Genomic DNA, 20,122 nt, shown 5'->3' on the forward strand with positions numbered 1-20,122 from the left:
ATATTTTTGTTTCCGTATGTTCCTGATCATTGTGTGTTCCATTGTATCTATGCTAACAGATCCTATCCAGACCTTCGGGTTGCTCCCAGGCGAGCTGGAAATGGTAGGGCTGCCAGTTAGATATAAACTAAAGGGATTTTGAAAATGTCTATGTCTTGACGAATCGGATTACCTTGGAGTGGCCCTTGATTAATAAAACAAAATGGTTATATTAATTATGTTGCTCATAACATAGGTAATACCTATACCAATGGTTAGCTGTTAGGAGTTGAAAAGAAGAGAGGAGATGATTCTTTGTTTCGGAGTTAGAACTAAAGACTGGCCATCTTTATTATTCATGTTTGACAATCTATATGTTCTCTTTCTATGAATCACAATGTTTTACCAACACAAAGATAGATGGATGTGTATTCTAACTAAAAGCCGAACGCTGATAGGAATCGTTCGTCGTCAAATCCGAATATTGTAGTAGGGAGGTACCTAAGGTCTAGGCCGTACGTGGGGCAGTCGAAAGCTATCGCCAACAATCATCGTCAACTAATAAACGCTAGACCGTGGTCTCGTTCCGCACACGGCCGACAAGCGTAAATCGCGGAAATTATGGTATACACTGACGTAGATGGCGCCAACACTGGCCAGTAAATAGGTTCCCTGCATTACCGACAGCTTGGTCCGATCGATTGGTCCTGACTAGTCTTGTTTAGTTGGTAGGGCGGGTAAGTCTTTGTGCGGATTGGTGTTCCTTAGTAGGTAGAGTTGCTTAGCAACGACCTCATCTCTTCCAATTGAGCTGGAGCAAATATATTTCATGACGTCCAATAGGCATCGCTCCCCTTATTCGACAATGGCTTACATTTTCCATAGGCACGTTGCGATCTAGAGCCGTGCGAATGGCGATGAATATTGTGAATGGTAAAACTTGAATTGGAACTTGAAACTGGGTAGGTACTTTTCTTCTGATTTGGCAGTTCAATATCTGCAAGTTATGATGTCAGAATAAGTAGAAAAGAGAGGAAGGGGTGAGGTCCGGCCGTAGCACCCGTAGATGCTAGTAACTGCTAGAATTGTTTGTGACACCACACGAGCTCCGATAAGATTAAGCTACCCCGCCTGTCCCCCGCTTCAATACTTGCGTACCTCGTAGGGCTGAAGGCAACCAAAAGATGACATAAACGGGGAGGCAAATTGACATATCAGTGGTTTGATGTCGGCAGTTCCTCCCGAGCTCCTTATTTCAACGACGCTACATATCACTTTACCACGACATTTCAATCGAATCCAGATATACAAAAACCTGATATTTTCATCTTGAGTATTCTGAATCCATCGAGCATATTGAACGACATCATCACTACTATGTCGACAAATCCATTAGGACCGTCGGCCATCCTTCAGCAGATGGCCGATGCTCTGCCCACCCATCCTCAGGGCGACACCACTTCTGATTTAAGCAGTTCTCACGAAGCATTGGCCTTATTTGCCCACGCCTGCATGGCATCTCTTGGATTTCGCCTCCTTGGCTTTGACGAGGACAAGCTTGACGGTTAGTGTTTAAATAATCACATATCATCCTTTTGAGCAGTGCTAATGTTCTTTTGACAGAGCCACAATGCCATGAGATGGCTCCACGACTGCCTCCCAACTGGAACGCATCGTTCAACACCTACGCATTTGTGTATGCGCATCAGCAATCGGCGCTTCGCTTTGTCATTAGGACTGACCGCATGGGAGGCAAAGCCGAGATCCGTGGACTAGGCATCAACCACGATCGCATCACACGTGTAGAAGTGACCATCAAGGACTTTGTGTCTAACGCAGCGCTTCCCGTCAGAATCCCTATTACTGAGGACGGAGAAGATCGCTCTAACCTGCCACAATCATTGCGAAATGTCTTCATATCCGAGAGTCGCATTGAGGATCTAGCCAACCTCATTAAGATCAACATTGTCCAAAGGCTTTTGCCATCGCTCCAGAAGGAAGGCTACGAAGAATCTGCCGACGACAGAGCCGCGCGTGACGATGCCGACGAAGCAGGCCGAAGACCGCCGAGACAACCCGTCATGCCAGATCCACTACCCCAGCCGGCTCAGCCGTATCCGTTCAACGACCCACTTAACCCGCCTCCTCGCAATCCCGTCCCGGCTGGAGATTTCCCTCCCCCAGGCTTCGAAGACCCTTACGACATCAACCGCCCGGCACGGAATCCACTACACCCCGACCGTACTCCATTTGGAAATCTTGGGGCTGATGATCTGAACCCACCTGGATTGGGTCCACACGATCCCCTACGCCCCGGTTTGGGCGTTGGAGGGCGCCTACCTCAACCAGGAGGTCGTGGTATGCATCCGACATTTGACGATCCTCTTTTCGGAGGCCCAGGTGGCGATGACGGTCTCTATGAGCCCCAGGTGCCACCCGGAGCCCGCTACGATCCATTAGGACCAGGTGGTGTTCCAAGACTAGGAGGTCGTAGACCCGGTGGTGGTAATGGACCGTTTGGCGGCGGATTTGGTGGTGGATTCGGTGGCTTTGGTGGAGGCGATATCATCTAATATGACTAGCCTAATAATCAACTGTAGTCTAGTTTTAGGTGAAGTTGGACGTGGATAAGAAAGTCCACAAAAGGAGATTGTAATATTGGATCGTGTATTCTTAACTCCTTACTGTCATTACTAACACTTTCAACGCAGCTATTGTTGTAACGAGAAAGTATGACTTACTGACTTGCCCATGATATGGCTATAGGATCACACTGCCTATGGTTTACTAAGATCGCAGCGATTTCGAAATTGGCATGCACTATTGACCCTTATTATAGATATGTGTCTTATTCACTGGATGTATTGGATGATCGTTGTTCTTTAGCATCACCCTCTTCCACCCAACATTCGAAGAATAGGGGGCCAGCTTCGACAGCTCGGAGAGGAGTTGTCTTAGCTCCTCCAACATCTTGACCAGCCTTTTCTCTATCCTTGGACTTGGTTTGTAGGTTTGACTGTGTAGGTATCCATGGTTGAGGATGCTGATATTGGTTAGTTCTTCTAACCTGACGTCTCTAATGGCCCTGGTCAAAATACTTACCCCGATTGGAGCTTCACCCTCATCTCGCAGTTCTACCGCAATGGTGAAGGTGCAGCTATTAGGAAGTGATTTCAGCTTTTCAGCGGCGTAAGCCAACTTTCTGATGGTAGCACGTAACTGCTCATCTACATCAGTCCAATTTACTTTCCCCTCCATATTGGTCTCGATGTTGCCGATTATTTCTTCGTCTAGCTCATCTTCTTCGTCTGTCCTTACGCTTCTGACGTCCTTGAAGCCTTTCCAAGCGGGGAAGTGAGCGACGTCAAACATCCATCGTTCCATCACTCTTGCCTGTCCGTCATAGATAACAACAGCGATACGCTCTACAACACCAAGTACGAGTTGGGCCTTGACGGCATCAACAGCATCGCGGATCCACGAACATACTTTCGGATGTCTGGACTGGTGCACTGGTAGATTATATGCCCGGCTAGTGAGAAACGTCTCTGCCGGATAGATGGAGCGATAATAGAGGATATTGTGAATGCAGATTGTGAGGAATTGCGTGAACGAAGTTAGGAGCTGGGATGCTTGGCTCAATGGCACGGACAGCTGATCTTCGAGAGGTTCGTCGTCTGGTTGGAGAGACATCTTTGCAAGGTATTTGATAGTGCCACGAAAACCCCTACCCTTGGAAAGACGATAAGTGACGCGTTGTGGGGTAGAAATACGGGAAAACAGGCGTTAAGTGAAAGCACCCTAATTCACATGGTAACCTAATAAGGTTATAAACCGATCTTGAGACTTAACGTCGTAGTATTGATTCTTTATTAGGATATTTATCAAGTAATAAATAAATGACGGAAGAATATAGTAATAGTAATGGATTAATTGTGGCAGGTACTGTGCAATTTTGTGATTTCCAAGGTCCTTCATGTACCTAAGTACCTGCCTTACGTAGCTATTTTAGTGATCGGCAATGCCAATAAAAAAAGCGCGTCGCGCTAACGATAGCGGGGTGTGAGCACCCTTAAGCCATGTAGGTGCCTCGATTATGCATAAATTAATTCGAGGAACCCCCCACCTTAAACTGTAAACTGCTTGGATACTTGTCCCACCACTGACCGCTTTGAGATACGAATACGTTTTTAGATAAAAACACAAACAATTCCTTGACGAGGCAACAATCTCGATCAAGATCTGAAACGTCTTTTTTTAATCTTTTTGCGCACGAAATACCCAACGCATCTAGGTAATTTTGGTGACAATATAGCTCGACTGGATCGTGTTTACGATTCAACGACGGACAATGGAGGACCAACTCGTCCAGGTCCTGGCCAACACCCAGCTGCCAGCCGAGGGTCCCCGAAAGCAGGCAGAAATTGATCTCAAGCACGCAGCCAGCAATCCCGCATACCCTCTTTCTCTTGCCAACATTGCTCGACACTCCTCCATTGCCACAGATGTCCGACAGTCTGCACTATCCGCTTTGCGACTTTTTATCGAGCGAAACTGGAGCGGCGAGGGCGATGATTTCCCCGTGGTTCCTATCGCAGATTCTGTGAAGGACCAGATCCGACCTATGCTTTTGGACCTCGCCTTGAACTCGGATGATAAGAAAATTAAGACCGCTGCAAGGTATGTTTTTTTGACAATTCCATTACGGGTTTTATATACCAAATACACTGGTGCTATGTTCTTCGATTCATACTTACCATTTACTTAGCTATGCCGTGGGCAAAATCGCCAATGTCGACTTTCCCGATCAATGGACCGCCCTTTTACCTACCCTTCTCGAAATCATCCCGAATGGCACCGATAACCAGCTCCACGGAGCCTTGATCGTCCTCCGCGACTTAGTTGACGAGAGCTTAAGCGATGACCAATTCTTCTCCATGGCTCAAGACATCGTGAAGGTCGTCTATGATGTTGCCATCAACGAGGGTCGAAAGCCCGCCTTGCGCGCTCTTGCCGTCTCTGTCTTCCGAGGTTGCTTCGATCTCATGGATACTGTCAAGGAGGAACACCTTAAGGAAGTTCAGGGATTTGCCGAGGAAGCCATGAAGGGTTGGTTTCCCTTCTTCCACCAGAGCATGAAGTTGCAGCTCCCCGGCCTAGACTCCCAGGAAGCTTCACAACCCGAGAGCTGGAATGGCACAATTGCTCTCAAGCTGCAAGTTGTCAAGTGTCTACTGAAGTTGAAGGTCGTCTTCCCAAGCCTCTTGTTACCCGAGACGCCCCAATTCTTCCAAGTCGTCTGGGAGGAGCTTAGACTGCTCGCTCCTTCGCATGAGAAGATGTACATTTTGAACGATTCACAAGGCAGACTTGAGGACTCCGACGGTATCCCCTACACACTGGATTTCCTTGTTTTAGAGGAATTGGATTTCTTGAATGGATGCATCCGAGCGCCCCCTGTCCGCAAGGAGCTTGAGGCTCAGTTGGCAGCTCACTCGTCCGCTGGTGAAACACCTTGGGTTCTGGATCTAATGATGATCACTTCCTCATATGCTCGCATCACTCGCGAAGAGGAGGATTTGTGGGACATCGATGTCTCGCTCTATCTTGCGGAGGAGGCATCCGTGAGCGCAAATTACACACCCCGAACTGCTTGTGGAGATATCATGATCAAGCTTGGCGAATGGCTGAACCACCAGGTCTTGGAAGGACTCTATGGATTCACCAAGGGTGTGTTCTCCGAAGAGGGAGCATGGAGACGACAGGAAGCCTGTCTCTACTTGCTTAACCAGCTTATGAATGACTTCCTCGACTGCAGTAAGGTTGTAACTCCGGAAGTCAGCCAAGCTTACCTGGAGCTTATCAACTATGCCATCAATCGACCCGATGAGCCACTACTGCGAGCCCGTGGCTATCTTGTTGCCGGTGTACTTGCGCAGTTTAACGGAACTGCTGCTGCACTTACGGACAGGACGATGGAGGCTATTACGGCAGAAGATTCCGAACTTGTACAAGTTGCATGCATCAAGGCAATCGAAGGGTTTCTCCGCGGTGGAAACGCTGCCGGAAACCAACAGATCCAAGCTAAGGTGGTTAATTCCATTCAACAATGGATGTCGACTAGAGATATGGCCGAACTCGAGGAAGCGGATGATTTGTTAATCACGCTTACCGAAACCCTTAGATCTGCCATCAACATTGACAAACGAGTGGCCGTAGTCAACGATGTGCCTGCTCTGGATATGCTGTTTCTCATTGCCAAACATGGCTCAACTAATTGGCAGGTATGTATCTGAAGCGATTTCAGTTCTCTTTACATAAGGCTAACTATAAACACCTAGGTTACGATGCTTATTTGCGAGGAGTTTGAAGACATTGTTAGGACATTACCAGACCCGGTATCATATCAAGCACTCTGCCAGAAGGTACTCCCTTCGCTCACTGGCGCATTCAACGTTGCCGATATAACTTCGGACAACCCGCTCATTACGGTAAGACTAGCTCGTTCTATAACCGAAGTAAGACTAATCACTTCATGATAGTTTGCCACCGAGCTGATGGCTTCGCTGACTCAATATGCCTCGGAACCTCTGCCCCCTGGCTTCGTAGCGGCCACTTTACCCAAACTAAGCCGTTTGCTCATGGAGAGCAACGAGGGAGATATTTTGCGACCTGGTGCTGAGTCGGTCAAGTATCTATTGGCTCATGATCACGAACAAGTTCTCAATTACCATGATGAGAACAACAGGAGCGGTCTAGAAGTTTGTCTTCACATCATTGACCGTCTCCTTGGCCCTTCCATCGAAGACAATGCCGCCTCTGAAGTTGGTGGACTCGCCGCCGAACTGGTCGAAAAGGCAGGACACGAACGACTTGGCCCATTCCTGCCACAACTCTTGCAGGCTGTAGCTAATCGGTTGGCAACCGCTGAGGCTGCTCCGTTTATCCAATCCCTTATTCTAGTCTTTGCGCGACTCTCCCTGGTTGGTGCTTCTGATGTGGTTGAGTTCCTCAGCACAATTCAGATCAATGGTGATAGTGGTTTGCGAGTTGTCTTAAGCAAGTGGCTCGAAAATTCAGTCAACTTTGCTGGGTATGATGAGATCAGACAGAAGTAAGTACCATCTCGCCACTAATTGAACCGACCTTACTAATGCGAACAGCGTAATCGCACTCTCGAAGCTATACAGCCTGAACGACGCTCGTGTTACTCAGACCTTGGTGCGAGGAGATCTCATCATGCCGACTAGTGATAGAATCATGACGCGCTCTCGTTCTAAGCAAAGTAAGCCGTGATCTCGCTCGCCACTTCTATTTTCAATGACTAATGAACAAAGCGCCAGCTCCGGACCAGTACACTATCGTTGCTGCCCCTCTCAAGATCCTGAAGGTTCTCATTGAAGAACTTCTTTCAGCTTCAGGAGTGGGTGGCGCTGCCAACGCAGCAGCTGCGGCCGCTGCTGAGTTTGCCGATGACAATGACGACGATGGCTGGGAGGACGACCCGGACACGATTGATCTTAACCTTGGCAGCGTTAAGAATGACCTGATGGGATTCTTGGAGGCGAGTAACATGCGCTCCCGAGATGATGAGACCCAGGCCTATCTCACAGAATTCTTCCTGCGAGCGGCGCACGAGAACATCGCCGGCTTCCAGGATTGGTACAACCAGCTTTCGGAGAACGAGAAAGCGAAGCTACAGGAGATATCCCCGGCGCAATAATTGCTTGGTTTCACAGCTGGGCAATGGCAATATGGGTGGACCACTGCCGGGGAAAGTGGGAAGCATTGCGAGTGATTTGAGCAACTACGTGGTGGACAGTTACAATATGTTCACCTGAAGGGATGGAGCTCTCACCGGGACTTTCATACCGGGAGTTGCGAGGAGTTAATGCCTTGATAATGATGGATAGTAGTTGCGCGGGAGGTGGGAGGTTGTCTGCGCGTTGATTCCGAGTGAGCAAGCACTGGATCATGCTATAGTAGTCGTCTGGCTTAGGCAATGTCGATAGTCAGGGGGCGAAGCGCCACCAATGAGATGGCTAATTAAAAAAAATCGATGATTTTCAATCATGGCCTTTTTCTAAAATGGCTTTTTGGCTAGATTGCTACTGATTCTGATGTGTGAACTAGATAATATATACCCACCTAGGTAAGTGCTTAAGCAAGTACTAAGGATATCGTTTACGATTTAGGGCACAATTTAGGGAGAGACAAGTATTAAGTAGGAATTACGATTCATCAGCGTAAAAGGTCTATTCGATTAATGATCATGCCAATGCAGCCAAGCCAACCCAAGCCCTTTACGAAAAACCCCCAGCCATGTTTCCCCCAAGTCTTATACGAGTCGTAAAAAAAAAAAAGGGTGGTGGGAGGTTTGGTCCTAAGGTCGCAAAAACAAAAAGGGTGAGTGATAGACAACAACCAAGAGCCATGTCGTGTAGAATTTCCTTCGCATCTCGTTTACAAGTACAGCCGTCCGCGCAGCCGTCGTGCCATAAGGAGGTCGTCGTTGTCGTCAGTATACAACACGGACAGCAACGCCCTCGTCACAAAGTCCGTAAATCTCATCAAGACCCTCCAGAACACCGTTCGTCCTAATAATGAAGCGTTTGTTTCCCGATCGTCGTCGTAGCCGTCGCTGCCTTTCGTTTCCCTTCTCTTCGTTCGCGTGTTCGTCTTCTCGTAGGTGACGTCCTTCTAGGCGTCGCCGGTATTAGTAGTGGTGTTGGTGGTGTTGTTGTTATTGTTGTTGCTGCTTTTTACTAGGGTTCGTAGGGACGCCATCTCGCGGCGCAATTTGGCGTTCTCTCTCTTGACACGCGCCGTCTCCTCGCTGTAGTCGCGCATGCGAGTCATGATTTCTTCTTTGTCGTCTCGCCCCTTCCCCTTGAGGGCTTTGACGATCTTGCCGAGCTCGCTGTTGAACTTTTCGTAGAGTATTTCGTTCTCCGCCGTGGCTTCTTTGAACAGCTGGTCGATGGTCTTGACCTTGGCCTCGGTCGCCTTGAGCGTGCCTTCCATCTCTTTCTGGAGTAGCTCGTGACGGTTATTTAGGTCGGAGATGACCTGCGGTATGCGATCTTCCAGAGCTTTTACGCTGGACGACAGCTTCTTGATGTCCACCGTTGCGCTGCGGGGCAGTGAGGAGTTGACCCTAGCCATGTCCGCGGTAATCTTGGAGAGTTCCGACTGTAAGTTGGCATCGACCTCTTCCACGGCCTTTTTCTCGGTCTGCAGACGCTCTCGCAGCTTCTGTGTCGACTGCAATCGAAGTTTCCCAGGAGACTTTGTTGGACTAGAAGTAGGTCTAGGGTTTTGTTCGGTTGCCGCATTTACAACATCGCGCGAAGCTTTCAGGGTCGGAATATTAGAAGTCGATAGCATCTTAGCGTGACCCTTTCTAGAGTCGCTTGGCGGGGCCGCAGGTTGGAATGGATCATCGGCATTTTCCTTTTGTCGAGATGACCGGAGAGTAAGATTGTTGGAGAGGTTTTGGGAAGCTGGACTAGTTGGGATTCTAGAGGGTGGTGGAACGCGCGGACCTGAGTTAAATTTCTCGGAAGTCTGCTTCATATGGGAGAGAGGCTGCAAGGGTTCGTCCTCTAACGTCGTTGCTGCCATTAGGCTCTTCAGATCTGACAATGAACTTCGACGCTTCTTCCTCGGTGCCTTCACAACGGCCTCCTCGATCTCTGGCTCCCCAATTGTTTCAAGTTTATGCGAGCTAGGGGGCCGCGAGAAGCTATCATCGAAAGCGCCGGCGATGGGGGGTCTTTCGCGCGATCCGGGCCGTCTTAATTTGTTCGGACTTGAAGGAACGCCGACGTCCACGGATCTCGTCCTGACCACGGTGGCTCTCACTGAACCTAGACTCTCACCCGTAGCCGGGTGTCTGTTATGCTTGCTCAAGCTACGCCACACTGAGGATCGATTGTCCACTTCATTCTTGCTATTCTGTCTTGATAAGAAGTCGCCAAACCCAAGCTTCCTTCTCAAGGAAGACGTGTTCGATGTCAACGATCCGGAATGCGACTTCGCACTACGAGTAGTCGAGTTGATGGACTCGAAGGCAGACACGATACTGTTCACCCCTGCGTTGAACCCGTTTAAGCCATCCTCGAATATGCGGTCGCAGTCTTCCACGAGCCTATCGAGGAGGTTGATATAATTATGCGCGGACCCATCGTCAACTAGAAGCTCAGAGAATGCTAGAGTAAGTGCTCCTCTATCGCTGTCATTCCCACAGCCATCGAGGAGGTCAGCTAAAAGCTTGATGAGAGCAGTGAATGCCCTTCGATTTTGGGGGGCCATATCTTGGAAGAGAAAATGGACAAAATCCGCAAAATCTCCAGGCAACCTTTTGGAGGCTCTTTCTTGGAGGGCGTCCAGGGCCTTAGATGTCATGATAGGTCCCATCTGTTCCTTCCAAGCTATACGCACAAATTTCTCAAAGGCGGCAAAGACGACATCGGGGGTCAAATCAGATGAAGCTTCAATATCGAACGGGCTTTCAATGAGTTTGTTGTAGAGGTCATTAACGGAAAGTTCGTCAGCATTAGACCTGTTAAGTAGGGTGCGACCGACAAAGCAACCTTTGCGTGCTTGGAGGCTAGCCATATAGCCCGTAAAGGTCTGCTCAAGTCGAACCAATGGATTTTCCGGCTTATCATCGTCCATACCACCAATTCGAATGCCATCCCTACTTTTGGCTGAGCCATACAATGAGACCGCGTCTCTTGAACTGTTCGAACGACTTAACTGGCCGGGAAGACCTTGAGATTCTCCTGTCAAGGTACGCTGGTGTTTAACAGTATTGGTTAAATCCGAAGTGCTGCCCCCGCCTAGGATACTGGAGAGGTACTTCACAGGCGATGTAGCTAAGAACGATTTCGTTTTCTCGGCTCTGTTGGAGACGCTAAGGCCGCGGAGTACCTTCGTATGAAACGACACCATCGCAGCGGTGAGCTTGGGATTGGCGACATTGAATTGCGTGCTGAGGAGCTGAATGACTATAGTTCAATTAGCGAAATTGTGGCGTTAATGTCATGGGGCAAGGACTTACTCCTCCTAGCAAGTGTTGGGAGGAAATCTTCCAACGCAATCTCATCAGCCGCTTTCTTCCCGTTAAGACCTACCGTGACGACGGTCACCCTTTTCCCAGACTTTACATCGGAACATATCTCTACACCATAATGACCCACAGGCGCACCTTTGGTGCCTCTTTCATTGTCTATAACGATACGGATAGGAGCCGGTTCCTTTCGACCTTCCACCAATTGGTCGAGGCCTTCCTGAAAGACAGCAGCATATAATCCCAAGCCAGTATCAGGCATCCTTGTAGATCTTAAAGTCCAGCAAGGGTCTTCGCGTTCCTTCTCTGCGAACCTGCCTTCAACTCTAGCTTTGACGACATCCTCACTCCACTTCGCAGCTTTGCCTTCGTACGATTCCTGCAGCACGAAACAGCGCGAAGTGGTTGCTGTGCTTGTGACGTATTCGCCTGCATGAGCACCCTTCATCTCATTCGACGAAGTCATCCAGATCATACGCCCGTCGGAAGACTCCGTAAAACGGACGTCAGCTAGAGCGTGCCAACCGGCAAAGGCAAGCTCGAAGGAGCCTTGACCACTCGCCATGTTCGTCATCGAAGCTAGAAGACCTGCAGGGGATGGCTTGTCAATTTCTCGCATTAGATCACGTGCTGTTGTCGTCGCGCCGTAGACTTTCCTCGCGATCACGATACAGTCTGAGAAAAGGAAAAAAATGCCTGCTTGATCGTCCGAAATTGGTTGCGCAGGCAGACCAACTTGATACGGAGCAGGTATCTCAGAGAAATCGGCAGCTACAACAAGCCGGCCGTGTGGTTCGAGGTCGTCGGGCCAGCTCTCAATCATATGCTTTAGGCGTAAGTTGACATGAGGCTTGTCGGTGAGAGGGTCATCCATGGAGCAAATGTTCGAGATGATGTCCCTGGCTTTTAACATGGGCTGAAGCGCAGGGTGAGTGATGGGCAAGCAGCTAACAATTTGGTCGATCACCAAGCTGTATCGTGGCAGGCGCTGCACAGGCTCGATGACGGTGGAGCGAAGGTGTTGCTCTCCAGTAAGGGCCAGTCTTTGCGAAAAGCTCGACTGTTGGCTAATCAAAGAGGTAATCAGCTGAGGAAAATTCTGGCTCGCTCGAATATAGTCCTGATAACAATCGGTGAATTTTGGGAACCACTCCAACATGATCTTTGCCATTGCTAAAGCTCCGCTTGCATCCTTTGTCTTCCCGATCAAACTTCCTGATACGCCCACCCTGGAAGACGCGGCACCGGATTCCATGTCCCTCAACGCATCACCTTCGGTATCATCCATCATTTGTTGCAGTGCGCGCATGAAAGCGGAATTTATTTCTAGAATTTCGCTTGCCGATCTAGGGAACAGTTTCTCGACGTCCTCCTCCGACGGACTAAAGCTGTCGGGTTGCCGGTCCTTCGCCTTTTGTCTATATTCAGGTGCAAGATGATTCACTAGTTCGTCCACCTTCATCACGTAGCGTTCCTCCGTCTCTACCAGCTCGTCCATCTTTCTCCGTAATTCGGCCTTCTGTTCCTTGGAAAATGACTTTGTTCTATTCAACGCACTTGGCTTAGAGGGGGCTCGTCGTAGTCTTGTAGTTGGTAGGAATACAGGCTCGCCAAAAAGCTTGACAAGAGGTGTATACATTCCATATTGTCGTAATGTCGGATCTAAGATATCATCCTCATCTTCCGGCACGTCTTCAAAGTCTGCGGGTTGCAATGGGATAATTGACCCAGGAGGAAGCACAAGGTCAATGTCGATATTACTAATATGTTGCGTCTGAAGGGCGATCTGGAGCCTTTGGATGGTATCGGGCGTATTATCGGCCTTGACCATCGACTTGGCGATATCGGCAGCGTGCTCTTCGCCAAAAAGTGTAGGTGCCGAGCCCGGTCGACGGCTTCTCATAGAGGGATATTGATTTCTGACATGGCTCTTCACGTGTTCTGGTAGCTCGCGGAAATATTTGAACAGACCGAACGCCAAAGCTCGATATACCTCGTCACCTTGAAACTCGCGAGGGAGATAATTAACAACATTATAGAAGGGCGAGTTCGGAGAGATAGTAAGTCGGGGGAATGATTGGAAGCCGGCCGGGGTATATACGTGGACCTGCACTCTCGAACTGTTTAACGTGTAATTCGCAGTAGTGGAGGGGCCGTGCAGTATTAACAGAGGGAGGTGGCCGAGCAAAGGGTCGGTAGCTTGGTAGAGAGTGAGATGGTCTGGCGACAGAGCCAGCTCCTCGGTGACGCGAACCATGGTCGCCTTAATAGGCCATTTGCCTCATACTTCGGATTGGGGGAAACGAGCGTGAGGAGGAGGTCAAGAAGAAGACCCGATGGCAAGACAGACGTCCTGGGACTCGTCGATCTTGGTAAATAAGCCTATGGTGTTCCTTGTGCGCGTCGAGCGAGACCTGCAGCCGATTGTTTACTTGGCCCAAAAAGGATTTGTACCACACCAAATCAGTAAAATGCAATACTGCGGTTACGAAGATAGTCCATGCGGCCTAGAAAACAAGAATATACTAAAAGCGCAAAGGCTCAATTCTGATTCTCGAAAACTGCATGTGAAGGAGAAGGAGAAGGGGAAAAAAAAAAGAGAAGAGCTTGAAGTTGTACGAAGAATGCCGTCTAGGTATGTATTAAGGTTATCTTTTGCGGTCAACGTTGAATAACAAGGCGGCCGGAGTTGACTAGGATAAGAACCGGGGTGGGTAGGGTTATTTTTTTCCATTTTAAAATGGGTCCTTCCGAGTCTGATTCTAATTCGGGGGATTTTTAGTAACACAACCCGCCCAACGCGACTTGAAACATTGGAACCGCGTCTTTTCTACCCCACCTATACATCGGTACCTAGGTAGGTTTCACGTTCAAAGTTAATCGCCTACCTACTACATCATCTACTATAGGTACCTACATACAGATAAGCAGCCAAAATCTACCTCATATGGATATATAACCACATTATTCAAGATCTCATCAATATCTACGTATATCCAGTGCCGTTCATTCAACCCTCATTTTCTAAACCCCGCTCTCTTCCAAATCAGAGTTATTTACTTAGATACTACGTGATGATGTCTAGTCAACAAGACACTGGCATCTTACTCAACCACGCCCACAATGGAATTGGTTATAAATTGTTAGAGCTACCGCCTGAGGTGGTTACACTTTTGGAGTCGGAGAATGCACCCGTGTTAGTATATCAAACGCCTGGACCATTATTTGACAACACCTAGTATATGACTAATGCGAATTTCAATCGCAGCCTAACTATAGAGTCCTCGACGAACTCGGCAATATTAAAGAGCGGTGCAGAGTCTTGGGGCCTTCGCCAGAAGAACACGTCAAACGCCTTGATCTTGCTTCAATCCTCTAACGAGACAAGCACTACGTCATCACAAATCCCAGAGACAAGTTTAAAGGCCATTGCAACGATTCATGATACGATTGAGCTTGTGTCGGAACCTACAGGGAAAACAGCTCCTGTCGCGAGAGGCAAATGGCACGAGAGGTTTGCTCGTGGAAGATAGGCTCGGCCAAATGAAGCCTTGTATACCGAACGAGCCCGATTACATGTCTAAAAAGAATTAAGAGCGAGAGTATCGTGTCAGCAACCCGCTTCAATATCCTACTACTTAGAACAAAATAGATGATCGGGACAATCGAAGCCATATCGTTTTGGTAATTTTGGTAATATGTGCTAATGACAAGGATTCGATGCGCCTTAGCTAATGAAGTATTTACCAGATATCCCCAAGGCTCGGGAGAAAAGGAAAGCCTAACGCAGTTGCAGGATAGGTCTTTTTTCGCTAGCAATCCAAACAAGTCGGAGTATTCTCAGCCAGGATAGCAGTTCCGCTAAGAGCATTATATTCTGCGTTGATGGTAAAGCTTTATGGAAATAACATTTATATCGGAATTCTAGGTTTAGGTCGAGGTTGTTTCGGCGGCTAGAGAGTAGTACGAAAATACCGGGAATTATTTTACTTCAACGGTTGTACCGGGGCAGCAGCTGTGAAGGCTGGAAGGTCGATTGTCCTTGGCTGAGAATTGCTGGATTACTGGAGATCTACAAATCTTGCAGATGAACCCTGTCGGCACGTGCTTAAGTTTCTCCGCCCTGTCCGCTACGCTAGTGCCAAGTAAGGTTAGCAGGGTTAGGTAGGTCCAGGAATTCGGAAAGAGAAAAGTACCTACGTACCTGGAAACCCCACAAGCACAAGCGCGGATGATATACCCAACTCCTACATACATAGTACTAAGGGGTAGCTATGTAATTAATACGTGCACTAAATCAACATCGTACGTTTGGATGTAAGTATGGAAATATCCGACTAGCAAACAGCACACAGCACTGATGGACAAAGGCGACTAGGCAGTAGGTGGTTAGAGCTCGGGTTCCAAGATTGGATTGACCAAGCACAGCGGGATGTAAAAAGCAATGTGCAGATACTGGGCTGAACTTACACCCGACTACACGGATAATTTACTTTGAGCCTCATTTCGTTCACTCTCCAGTACCACGTCCTTGCAACGGCCACCAAGGGTCCTTCCTCAGGACTCAGGAACCGCCTAGCCACTACCAAATCATGCGCCTCTTGCCTCAGTACCTAGGTAGGTATACATGTACATAGTAGACACTGTTAGATATTTGGTAAATTTGGTACATGTAGGGATAGTAGGCTACAGCTGCCGTGGTTCTAAAGATTAGGTAGGTATTTTCCTAACCAGCTACTTCGCACTTCATTCTACGATTAGCTAATGCAAAGCAGATTTGATCTAACCTTATCACCACTTCCACTGTCGTCGCCATGAGCGGGGTTTCATTCTAGGATCAATCTGATCTCATCCCACGTCCCTTAAACTTAAAACACACTCCACATGAATACCTTACATCTGTACTGTGAGTAAATCGTGCTTTCTCACGCAGCTGCCTTTTTTTTCTTCACTTCAAAAATATTCCGGCACGGAGGTGCTCAATGCACACCTGGTCATTTATCGAATCGACATTCGACAACGCTGCACTTTCTCATTCTTACTTGTTCAACTCCATTCATTCAACTTCTTTTTCTTCTGACCAACTCACTCACCACCTTAGGTGCGAACAACCTACAAACACCAAAATTAGGTCAAATCAACACTCGTGCTCGTGTGCCTCGTTGACTATTCCACCAATGCAGTTTTCCTATTGCATTTATTGGACGATAAGACACATCATCTACAGTTCCATCGACAACGTCGATTTCTTGTTCGTCGTGAACTTGCCGTTCATTTTGACATAGGTATGTACCCACCTACGCACCACTTCCTTCTTCCCTTTTCTCCCAGTATCATCGAGATGCATCATCCCAAAATCCCCCAGAAGTCTCACGGCCGAGTCATACTACTGCACATCGCAACGTTTTTTCGTACTTTCTACTTCATTGCTCGCTTCACTTCCCTTATATTTACTTATCTTCTTAACTCAAATATCCGACTCCATTCTTTTCCGCCTCGTTCAGGAGTTGACTTACACGGCACAGGTTCCGGTATCCAGTCAACTTTCTCGTCTTTTGAGACGTAGCCATAATCATCGCAAGCCAAGACAAGTTGTAGCATACACCAGTGCTGATACTCCTAAACCACATCTTTCTCCTAGTGCTAAAATGGCGCTTAATCAAAATCACGACTTCATCGTGATAGATGACGATGAAGATGTGAACGAGTTGAATATTGACAATACTGACAATATCAACAATTCCGGCGATGGTGCTGATTCCGCTGGAGACAGGACGGATCAGGCACTCGAGAAACCAATCCCCTCAGAATTCTCTCCAATTAACTGCAAAGATAGCGTCAGAGCCGTTTTCGCAGATATCTGCCCAGAGTACTTGGAGAGACTCGCTAATGAACATGATAATAACTCTGATGTCATTATTGACCAAATCCTCACTTCGCAAGAGAAGGGTGAGATGTACCCCAGAAAGCCGGCCAAGAATCCTCTGAAGCGCAAGAGAGCCCGCAGCGGGGGCGACGATGTGGACGAAGCAAAGACTGAGGCTGACGTAGCCAAGGACATTAGAGCTAAGATCGCTCAAGTCAATTATCATCAAAGTACAGGAGATATGTCTTATAAAAAGATTGCTCCAAAGCTTTTATCTACAGAGGTATGTGCTTGCGAAGAATCCATGGCTGCCATTTCTTATTCCAGCACCTTAGATCACTAGCCCATCTTTAACAGAAGCTAACAAGTGCATAGTATGTCGTTTTCGGTCTCCTATTTTAGTATTTGTATTTACCTTTTGGGTAAACAATATTTATCGCCTCTAGGTATGGCTTGGATCCCCCCCTACTAGATACTAACATTTTTTTTTCGTTTTAGCTTTCCCAAGGTTCACGTTCCTACGATCAAGAATTATCTCAAGAAAAACACAGGCTCTGTTTTTAAAACATACGCAGCCATGATAGATGCCGTGGGCAAGTGCAAAGCAGGTGAATTACCTTGGCCTGAAAAGAAAGTCTCTACACCAGTAATCCTCGAGTTTAAAAAAGACAGGATCAATCGCATCGATATGAATCAATATACTGAACACGAGCAAGACGCAATTGCCGAACTGCGTGCTGCTAGGAAATTGGCAGACTTCAAGCAAGCACAGGCCGAATTAGAAGCCGAAGAGAAGGCCAACTTCGACGATGCCAAGTCAGCAGGTCAAACTGAAGATTGTGGATGCTGCTTCGAAGAATGCGCGATCAATCGAAGTATGTAATATAAAGACGAACTCCCGGCCCCATCCCCCCTCTGGTCTCTTCACTTCCCCCTTTCCTTTTCTTTCGGTCTATCCCGAGAGTCCTACCTTCCCAGCCAGCTTATGAAGAAATAAATACTAACTCTCATTACTATAGTGATCTGCTGTGACGGAGAAAAAACTCACCGATTTTGTCGCGATTGTATGAAAGCTCAGGTGGAGACGAACATCGGCCTTTCTAAACACGAATTAAGTTGTATGTCCATGGATGGATGTTCTGCTGGCTTTGCACAGACGCAGAGAAAATTGTTTCTTGACGAAAAGACTATGATGGCATGGGATATGCTTGAATTCGGGGCTTCCTTGCGAATGGCAGGCATCGAAAACCTCGAAACCTGTCCTTTCTGTCCCTATGCGGCGGAGTACCCGCCTCCAGAACAGAACAAAGAATTTCGGTGCGAGAACCCGGACTGTGAGAAAACAAGTTGCCGCCTCTGCCGAAGAGAGAGTCATATTCCAATCACGTGTGAAGAATATGCTAATGAACACGGCCTTTCGGCTCGGCACGTCCTCGAGGAGGCCATGAGTGAAGCACTCATCCGGAAGTGCAACTCTTGTAAGTGGCCCCTATTTCCCAGAAGTATTTTTGTAGCTCAATATGGGATACATCTGTCTGACATCTTAGCCAGGCCAGCACCCTTATGTAAAAATTGATGGATGCAACAAGATCAAGTGTACTCGATGTGGTACTCTACAGTGCTACGTTTGTCGAGCGACCATCAAGACTTATAGTCATTTTAATGATGAAGCACGAGGCGGCGCGGAGGGCCGGTGTCCTTTGTTCGAAAGCACCGACGAACGTCACGAAGGAGATGTCCGACAGGCCGAGGAAATTGCGCGAAACATGATTGAGAAACAAAATCCGGGTTTGGTATGTCAACTCACCTACTCTAGAACTTGTTTATCGTTATGCTAATGTGTGTAGACTGCCGATGCTTTAAAATTTAAAGTATCTGACCAAGTTAAGAAAGACGAAGAAGCAGAGCAATTGAGGATTTCTCAACGACGACACAGACATGGGCCAGGACAACACCCGAGGTATGTCGGGGACCTTGAGGCTCAACCAAGATTCGTTCATCCTCCCCAACCCGGATTTGTCCCTCCCCAACCCGGATTCGTCCCTCCCCAACCCGGATTCGTCCCTCCCCAACCCGGATTCGTCCCTCCCCAACCCGGGTTCGTCCCTCCCCAACCCGGGTTCGTCCCTCCTCATGCCCGACTGGATCCTTTTGTGAGGCGTGCTCAAGCTGGTGTAATTGGGGCAGACGGGCAACCTCTAAATCCAGTTAATTTAGAAGAGAGGCCCCCACCACTTCCGGCAGACTATGCAGCATTGCAAGGGCGGAATCCTCAACAACTCCGAGATATAATGGATGCACAAATGCGGGAGATTCAACTCGTCTTAGATAGACGCTTCTCACGTCTTAGACGTGCTTTTAACCCTGTTGAAGGTGGCCCAGTTGGACCTATGCTAGGCGGTGGATACCCACCTTTACAAAGGCCTATGGTCCTCCATGATGCAAATCCTCACAGAGGTGATCCAGCCGCGGGCATACAGGACTATCCAAGAGCCCGTAACCATCTCGACCGCAACGCGAACCCCCAAGGGGTTCTTCGACACAACCCGCATGGTATGAACGAATGAACGAATCCAGCATCGCGGGTCTAGACAACGATGATTGGGTTATGATGATATATCCGCAGTACAATTGCTCGATATGGAACGGAGATTAGAGGCAGCTTGTTAAGGTTCTGGACCAATACATACGAAATTGTTGTTTCTAAGGACAAACCGCGAAAAAAATCCTTCAAAATTACTGAATTAGTAAGTAATGGAGAACCAGTCTTGGACTTTTCTCCTTACTGGCGGTGTAAGGTTGGTTTTTTTTTTTCATTCGTCCTCGGATACCCATATAATGAGAGGATGGAATTTGCTTTTCTACACCAGGATGATTTTTACGATATCAGAATTCGCAAGGTGCGACGGAGTTCTGGATGCTCCGATTCAGATGCTTTTGACTTGGGAGCTTAGATAGGAGACCGTAGATCTCGCTTGACAATAAACATCTACGTTTCCTTTCTAATGATCTGAGCTAATCGTCTTAATCCGACGAGGCTTCGTGTGTTGTGCAAAAAAGTGTAACATCGTAGAGAGAAAAGGGGCTCAGATGAAAATGCCGCAGATAACTGCTACGTGTCGCGTCTCTGTAGGTAGGTGCCTAGTGAAGGGGTTGAGGTCTCAGGACTACCTTTTTTATATTGTTCATCTGGAATCTGTATA

General features: G+C 47.9%; 6 protein-coding genes across 6 annotated transcripts; 4 read left to right on the forward strand and 2 right to left on the reverse strand.

The window, feature by feature from the left end:
- Positions 1 to 1,089: 1,089 nt before the first annotated feature.
- F4807DRAFT_424560 (PI31 proteasome regulator N-terminal-domain-containing protein) lies at positions 1,090 to 2,743 on the forward strand. Its single transcript, XM_047997881.1, has 2 exons — positions 1,090 to 1,543; positions 1,603 to 2,743. The coding sequence occupies exons 1-2, from the start codon at positions 1,357 to 1,359 to the stop codon at positions 2,550 to 2,552; spliced, it is 1,137 nt and encodes a 378-aa protein (XP_047854346.1). The 5' UTR covers positions 1,090 to 1,356; the 3' UTR covers positions 2,553 to 2,743.
- F4807DRAFT_75349 (DNA-binding protein) lies at positions 2,666 to 3,912 on the reverse strand. Its single transcript, XM_048003445.1, has 3 exons — positions 3,082 to 3,912; positions 2,721 to 3,022; positions 2,666 to 2,672 (listed from the first exon to the last, which is right to left on the reverse strand). Exons 1-2 carry the CDS (start codon positions 3,670 to 3,672, stop codon positions 2,828 to 2,830), a joined length of 786 nt encoding a protein of 261 aa, XP_047854347.1. The 5' UTR covers positions 3,673 to 3,912; the 3' UTR covers positions 2,666 to 2,672; positions 2,721 to 2,827.
- Positions 3,913 to 4,143: 231 nt separating this feature from the next.
- F4807DRAFT_424564 (ARM repeat-containing protein) lies at positions 4,144 to 8,068 on the forward strand. The gene is made up of 6 exons (XM_047997882.1): positions 4,144 to 4,659; positions 4,748 to 6,263; positions 6,321 to 6,470; positions 6,522 to 7,093; positions 7,143 to 7,264; positions 7,323 to 8,068. The coding sequence occupies exons 1-6, from the start codon at positions 4,331 to 4,333 to the stop codon at positions 7,700 to 7,702; spliced, it is 3,069 nt and encodes a 1,022-aa protein (XP_047854348.1). The 5' UTR covers positions 4,144 to 4,330; the 3' UTR covers positions 7,703 to 8,068.
- Positions 8,069 to 8,679: 611 nt separating this feature from the next.
- Positions 8,680 to 13,310, reverse strand: F4807DRAFT_451547 (RhoGEF domain-containing protein; the record flags this gene model as incomplete). Its single annotated transcript, XM_048000248.1, has 2 exons — positions 8,680 to 10,991; positions 11,045 to 13,310. The coding sequence occupies 2 exons, from the start codon at positions 13,308 to 13,310 to the stop codon at positions 8,680 to 8,682; spliced, it is 4,578 nt and encodes a 1,525-aa protein (XP_047854349.1).
- Positions 13,311 to 14,130: 820 nt separating this feature from the next.
- Positions 14,131 to 14,586, forward strand: F4807DRAFT_460121 (uncharacterized protein; the record flags this gene model as incomplete). The annotated part of the gene is made up of 2 exons (XM_048001475.1): positions 14,131 to 14,249; positions 14,322 to 14,586. 2 exons carry the CDS (start codon positions 14,131 to 14,133, stop codon positions 14,584 to 14,586), a joined length of 384 nt encoding a protein of 127 aa, XP_047854350.1.
- Positions 14,587 to 16,701: 2,115 nt separating this feature from the next.
- On the forward strand, positions 16,702 to 19,486 carry F4807DRAFT_460122 (uncharacterized protein; the record flags this gene model as incomplete). Its single annotated transcript, XM_048001476.1, has 6 exons — positions 16,702 to 17,202; positions 17,295 to 17,320; positions 17,418 to 17,794; positions 17,939 to 18,397; positions 18,471 to 18,712; positions 18,767 to 19,486. 6 exons carry the CDS (start codon positions 16,702 to 16,704, stop codon positions 19,484 to 19,486), a joined length of 2,325 nt encoding a protein of 774 aa, XP_047854351.1.
- Positions 19,487 to 20,122: the final 636 nt, after the last annotated feature.

This window comes from Annulohypoxylon truncatum (genome assembly GCF_022578515.1).
Source record: "Annulohypoxylon truncatum strain CBS 140777 unplaced genomic scaffold F4807scaffold_15, whole genome shotgun sequence".
NCBI lineage: Eukaryota > Fungi > Ascomycota > Sordariomycetes > Xylariales > Hypoxylaceae > Annulohypoxylon > Annulohypoxylon truncatum.